At 44.0% G+C, this 7061-nt stretch overlaps 1 protein-coding gene across 1 annotated transcript; it reads right to left on the reverse strand.

Moving 5' to 3' along the window:
- Nucleotides 1-208: 208 nt before the first annotated feature.
- On the reverse strand, nt 209-2806 carry Gjd4 (gap junction protein delta 4). Its single transcript, XM_052156133.1, has 2 exons — nt 2743-2806; nt 209-1209 (listed from the first exon to the last, which is right to left on the reverse strand). The coding sequence occupies exons 1-2, from the start codon at nt 2804-2806 to the stop codon at nt 209-211; spliced, it is 1065 nt and encodes a 354-aa protein (XP_052012093.1).
- Nucleotides 2807-7061: the final 4255 nt, after the last annotated feature.

The following is a 7061-nucleotide window of genomic DNA, read 5'->3' on the forward strand; positions in this document are numbered from 1 at the left end:
AGTAAGTTAGCTGGACCATCTTGACCTCCAGTTCTTAGAATAGTGTAGGATAATTTTCCATGGGATTCTACACCATGGAGATAAAATCTCTAGTTAAATATAAAATGGTCTCAGCAAGAATACAAGATGAAGAAACCTCTTACCCTGTCAGAGTACAAAAGGCAGCACGGTGGCAGAAAGGGGGCTCTGGGGCTCTGCTTGGCTGCCTTCACACCCACTCAGACTTTTTGATTCTCAGATGGGGGGCACTGCCTGAGGTGGCCAGCCGACCTGGAGCTTGAGGCTGGCTGGCTGAACAGTGCCTGGCCAGGTGGCTCTGGGTAGCCAAGGAGAGCTCATCTGACTGGGTAGTTTTGCTCCCCAGGTCCAGTGACGTCTCTCTGTGGGATCTGAACGCATGTGCTGTGTGAGCCACTGTCAGCCTGTCACCAGCTGAGGAAGTGGCCTCACTAACATCTTGGTCTGAATGCTCCAGCAGCCCTGACACACTGGCCTGAGGAACATTGTCGCCCTGCCCTGTTGTGCCCTCAGGCACAACTTGCTCCTCCTGTCTGTCCTCCTGGTCCACTTGGCTAAGATAGCCTTGAGGGTCTCGTAAGAGGCAAGGAGGAGGTGCAGGTACTTCGCAGACTGGTCTAGCCTCTTCCTTGACCCATTGCCTGGTCCTCAATCTCCTCCTCGGCAGGCTCCAAAGCAGGTCGGCCAAGCTGAGCAGGAAGGATAGCGCACTCACTGCCCAAAAGAATAGCATCAGGAGGGACTTCTCCGTGGGCCGCGACACGTAGCAGTCCACAGCCCCTGAGCAGGGTACTTGCGAGCAAGACACGCGGGCGGGCACAGAAAAGCCAAAGAGAAAATAGTGCAGGGAAGCCAGCCCAGCCTCCAGCAGCATGCGCAGCAGTAGGTGCACCAGGTAGGCAGCTGACAGGTCGGGCACCTGAGGCCTGCAGGCTCCCCGTGCAGCCAGTTTCGCGCCGCGGTGCAGGGTATAGGTGCCAAAGACCACCGAAGGCAGAAGCAGGGCCAGGCTCTGTACTAGCCAGAACCGCAGCGGTGACACTGGGGAAAAGAGGTCGTAGCAAACGTTGGCACATCCTGGTTGCAGCGTGTTGCAAATAAACCTCTCTTGTTCATCCTCATAGATAGGTGACCCTGCCAAGACCAGCACTAGCATCCTCAGCAAGACCGCCACGATCAGCCAGATCATGCCTAAGGCCAGAACAAGCGGAAGGATCAGTGTCTTAAGGTTGAGAAGGCTGGCTCCACACAGCAACTTAACTTCTACACCCTGAGATATCAGTAGTACTCACAGCAATAGGGGCAGCTATCACAGACACAGACACAGACATAGACAGACAGACAGACAGACAGACACACACACACACACACACACACACACACACACTGGCAATAGCAAAGATCAAAACCAGAACATGTTGTGGGCTATGCTAGGAAAATACTCTACCACCAAACCCCACTACCAACTCTTTAAGGCAATTACTTCCTAAGCCTTTGCTGTACCAGGAACAGCCTGAAATTATTTGTAAGATGTTTCGAGTGAGCAGATCTGTAAAATATGTCATGCACTTTACCTAGCCTTTCCATGGCCTGAACTGAAAGGGCCAGAGAGCATTTTGACTGAGCAAATTCATGATGTAATTTGATCTTACCCTTTGTAGGGATTAAACTTTTTAAAGGACCTTAGCATATTCTCTTCACTGTGCTTAGCAAACAGAAGATTTTAATTTCAGCATTATTTTTTTTTTATGATACCAGCCTATGTGGCCTGTAGCTCTGAGTTCTTGAAATTGAATTTCTTTAAGAGTATTTCCTTTTCTAGTATCTCAAGATTCCTTTCCCCTTAGTCTAGTCACTATATTAATAAAATATCTATTAATAAAATTAACAAAAACTGTGAGCAAACAAAAGGGAAAGGAAACAACTCTCATTCACAAAGGCAGTCAAACTCAGAATAGCATCATTGGATGATGAAGTCATGGATTTAACCTTTCAATACTAGGTTTATTTATTCAAGTTCTACAAAATAGAGTAAAAAACTATCAACCTCCTACCAGGCACATGTTTTCTCCATCCTCTTTTCAAACTCTGTGAAACCAACTCATTTGTATCAATCTCAGGAATCTTCATTATTCTTTTGTTAAGAGAATAGCTAGGGCTGTAGAAGGTTATATAAGACTGCAGGAGGATCAAAAGTTCAAGGCCAGCCTGAGCTATATAGCAAAGCTGGGGGAGAATGAATATGTAACCAGGGGCTGGGAAAATAACTCAGTGTATGATAACCTTCCCTTCATGCCTGAGGCTCTGAGCTCTATCCCCCAACACTATAAACAACTAAATTAAACTTGGTATCTGTGTTAAAGTGCATAAAATAAATTAATAATCTTTATAACTTAATCTTCACAGATAAAATCTATAAGGAGACACAACAGAAGCATTACTTTCTCATCAATTCCACCTGATTCTGCCTTCAAATTCAGAACCCAAATGCTAAGAGATGCCTTAAAAGTAATGCTCCCACTACCCACACATCCTCCAATGTTGATGAGTACAAGGTGTGACCCCGGGAAACTTGCCAGGATTCCCAGGCTAACAGTGACATTCTAACCTTTATTTTGGGAGTGGGCCAGACAAACGGAAAACTGGGATAAACTTTTGAAAATAATTTTTAAGTTGAATATGGCAACAAAACCACAAGTTTTTGTTTTTTTCCTCAGGACTCACCCACAAGGGTCATGTTGCAGTTCAAGGTGATGATGAGGAACCCCAACAAATTCAACTTCTCCATGCTTGAAGAAAACCACAGGTCTGGGCTGCTGGAGGGTGTTGAGGCCCGTGTACTCCAAGGATGTTTAAAAATCAACTAACATTTTTCTGTATCAGACTTGGAGGTAAGCACCGAGCTGTGGAAAGAAAGATATGCTCCGAGGCCTGGGAGGTCAGGTCTTCTGTTTCTACATTAAGACAGTCCTAAGCTGCTTGCCAATGAGACACAGGCACTCCTGACAACTGCAGGGCCCCGAAGCAGAAGTCATCTCTCTCTCTGTGACTATTCTTAACCTCACAGGACATTCCAGGCTTGTAGCTGTGCTAGCATGTGTCCATCAGGAAAGCCCGGCACTTCGGGATATAATAGAAGCAGCTACTTTTAGCCCAGGAGAGAAAACTTCTATTAATTAGCCAATAAACTTTTTCTGTACTGGAGCTAGAAGATGATTCAGTTGATAAAATGCTTGTTGTACAAGCATGAGGACCTAAGCTCAAACCCCTGAAATGATATACAAATGCCAAGCATGGAGGCACATGCTTTTAATCTGAGTATTGGAGAGACACTCACAGATACTAAAGCTCACTGGCACAAAGACTTACTTAATCGGTAAGCTCCAGGCCCTAAGGAGAGATGCTGTCTCAAAGATGAAGGTGAGCAATACCTAAGGATAACTGATACCCAAGGTCAATACCTGGTTGGTCGAGTGAGAATGGTTCATTAGGCTCCTGTGTTTTAAATATTTGGTTCCCAGTTGATAGGATTGTTTGGGAAGGATTAAGAGATGTAGTTTTTTTGGAGGAGGTGTGTCACTTGGGGTGGGCTTCAAGGATTCAAAAGAGTTTGTCATCTCAGCTTGTTCTAACTTTGTCTCTTACTTGTAGATCAGAATGTAAGCTTTCAGCTAATGCTCCAGCGCCACACCTGCCTGCCTGCTGCTGTGTTCTCTGACATGAGGCTCATGGACTCTAACTCTCTGGAACTATGAGCCTTCAATTAAATACTTTCTTTTGGTTTTGATCATGGAAAAGACAATGTCTGACATCCACATGACTGCATTTGTATCTATGTGGCACCCGTGTACATATGAACTCACAAAGCCATTTCCTCCTTGAAAACATACCCACAGCCACTTGTGAAAGAAGTTCATTTGTTGACCCTTCTACAAAGTATAATCACACATACACAGCCTGCAAGGATCCTGACCTTATTGCTATACCATTGAGGGAAGGACAGATCTGGACCACAATGTGTGTGCCAGGTCTACACTATGACTTGGGCAGCCCTCATTGGCAAAGCTCCACCAGTTCCCTAATTGCCAGTGAAGTCATCATATCTCTCCCCTCAGCCTCATCCTACAATGAGAAGATGCAGCTCAGAAAACCCTCCAAGGAACAATGGTTTCTCTGTATTTTAGTCAAATTCTTTGACACAAGCTATGGAATCTAGAGGAATTGTTGTTGCTGAATAAAACTATTGAAATAGTCCCACAGTGCAAGTATCAAGTAAACAAGAATGTCTTTTGGTCTATACAAGCAGCTCTTGGTAGTATTTTAAAAATAGAAAACACAAACAAAATAATCATTGAGATTTTCTGGGGGACAAAACTGAGGTTCTAGCTCCACAGAGAGAAAAAGAAAATGGTTCTAATATGGAGAGAGAAAAAGACAATCAGGACAGAAGTGGGGAAAAAAAACCAAAAAAGACAAAAGTAGATGAGAGGCAGGCTGATGCTTACAAGGCAGTAGAGACAAGACTGAGAAGCAGACAAGCCAGCAAAGGTGGGCTTTCCACCACTGCAGCACTGGATGTTTTCTGTGCCCGCATTCACATCTTCACATGACAGCCGCTTTGAGAAGGTGATGCTCACACTTTTCACATCTGTGATTTGAGGACAATGATACTCAATTAAGGGCCAAGAAAAAGAGATAATATAAACAAGTTTCTAGGGCATTATTTGACCTACATGCTGCTTTTAAAACTGGGGACAAATGGGTGGGTGGGTAGGGGAGCATCCTCTCAGAAGCAAAGGGGAGGCGAAATGGAGTGAAGACCTTTGGGAGGGGGACCAGGAAAGGGGACAACATTTGGAATGTAAATAAATAAAATAATTTAATTTAAAAAATGCAGTCATCAAATCATAATGGAATAAACCCGAATATCCACAGCCAGGAAAAAAACGACAGAAAACACCCAAACACATAGATAATTAAACAAACCACTTTTGAATCACCAGTGGTTTTACAGATAAAGTAGGGGGTGAAATTTTAAAATTCACAGATTTATATTAGTTATGACCTCTAATGTCACAAACATTGACTTTAGAAGTGGGGACTGCTTGAGGGACAAGTAAAGCTCCAGGTTAGCCAGCTTGTTTGCAATAACAGATACTCAAGATAACAATGAAAGAACATATGGTCACCTGGTCCTCTTGCTTGGGGCTAATAGAACCCATAAGACTTCACAGTAAGAGCACGTGCTGGAGGACACTGTTCATCTTGTAGTAGCCAAGAAGCAGAGAAAGAAGGCAAGAAGACTACCTCCCCAAGCATACCAAGTGGATCTCTTTGTTAATTATCATTTATTTTGAGAAGAATCTTCTCTGATGAGAGTGTGCATGTACGTGAATGTATGTGTGTTACAAGAGACTCAACCCAGGGTCTCCAACTTCCCTCATATCCCCTCAACGTGCCCCCTCCAAATTTTATGTCTTTTGCACTTTTTAAGAATGTACTTAAGTTCAGGAACACTTCCCATTTGTGGGTGTGAGGCCATCCACTGGAGCATGGGGAACCTACCAGTGGTCATATTCTCAAAAATCACTTTACTGACTGAACTCTTTCCCCAGCTCTAATATTGGGATTTTAAAAGGCAAAGTCAAAGCAATTGAAAGGCAGTTGCCAAAGCAATGATTGGCCCTCAGAAAGCATCAGGGATGAAACTGGCAGGGCTTCAAAGTGAGAAAGGTGACCGTTGAGTCATCCACTCTCCTGTAACTCACCTCAGTAAACTCACTGGTTCACCAACCTAGGTTGGATGGAATTATTCCTTGCCATCTGTGACCCATTTGGGATCAGAAGATATTTATTCATATCTCTCATCTCAGGAAAACTCATGTGATACTTGTCTTCCACAAAGAATTGATTAGGCTTCAACTACCTAACTGTTCATGCAGACCTGAAAGAAAGCCCCAAAGTGTAATGAAAAATGAAGACATGACTGCTCCTAGCTATGACTGAGGAGAAAGTTTTATTGTAGATATGAGTAAGAGCTCAGCCAAAGGAAGGGTCTAGACTGAATGAGGGCATGAGTGGAAAGGATGGGAGGAGTGAGAAAGGAAAAGAAGGGAGAAAGCAGGAAGCTCATAGGAACCAAGAGCCTGTAGGCAAAATGATGGTTATATAGGAAGGAGAGAAGCTGGGGGAAGGGAAGGGAAGCTCAGGGTCGGGAGAGGTTTGGAGTAGGGGTAAGGGGTATGTCAGCCACAATGACCCTGAAGCAGGTGTGTGTGAGCAGAAACTGAGGGACCCTGGAGGCTAGAATAGACCTTACTATGCTAATAGGCACCCCAGGCATAGGTTAATGACCATATGTCCAGAGATGAGGAGAATGGCCCCTTTTAGCAAGTAAGAGCTATACTCTTAATTCCCCGAGGGAATGCTGGCTTTTGTCTAAATGGGAAAAGAAATCTTTTGAGATCTAACAAAACTTAAATCGTATCTAATACACTAAGTTTACTTAGCAACTTCTTTTTAAAAGGTCCTGGAGAATCAAGAATAATTTGTACTGGTGTTTCACATACTGAATTAATGAGCATTTTTAGGAAGCTATTATACAGGAATGTAATCTCACTGTTACATTTCATTCTGGGCATCAGATGGATGCAATCCACTTTCAAACAGTGTCCAAACAGTCATGTTCCCCACTATCCTATCTTTCTCCAGGATCTATCTCATTTACAAGAAAAACCAGCACCCCACCTGCTTTAAGTACTTTAAAAATGCACTACTGGGCTAGCAATACAGCATAGCTTTAGCCTATCCTGCACAAAACCTCAGGTCCAATTCTCAGTCCTAGAAAAGAAATACCTCACTGTTTAAAGCTCTCTAGCAGCCATCAGCCAAGCCCTGTAATGGTGTCATGCAGAACTCACCAGGTCCTGCCAACCTTGCACTCCACTTACATTTGGAGATACAGGTTTCAGTGGTCATCCTCACTAACCTAAGAACTGAACAGTCTGAAAGTCCCGTGACTTTTAGTGCCTCTGAGTGCCTCC

This window comes from Apodemus sylvaticus, chromosome 14, assembly GCF_947179515.1.
Source record: "Apodemus sylvaticus chromosome 14, mApoSyl1.1, whole genome shotgun sequence".
Classification (NCBI taxonomy): Eukaryota; Metazoa; Chordata; class Mammalia; order Rodentia; family Muridae; genus Apodemus; species Apodemus sylvaticus.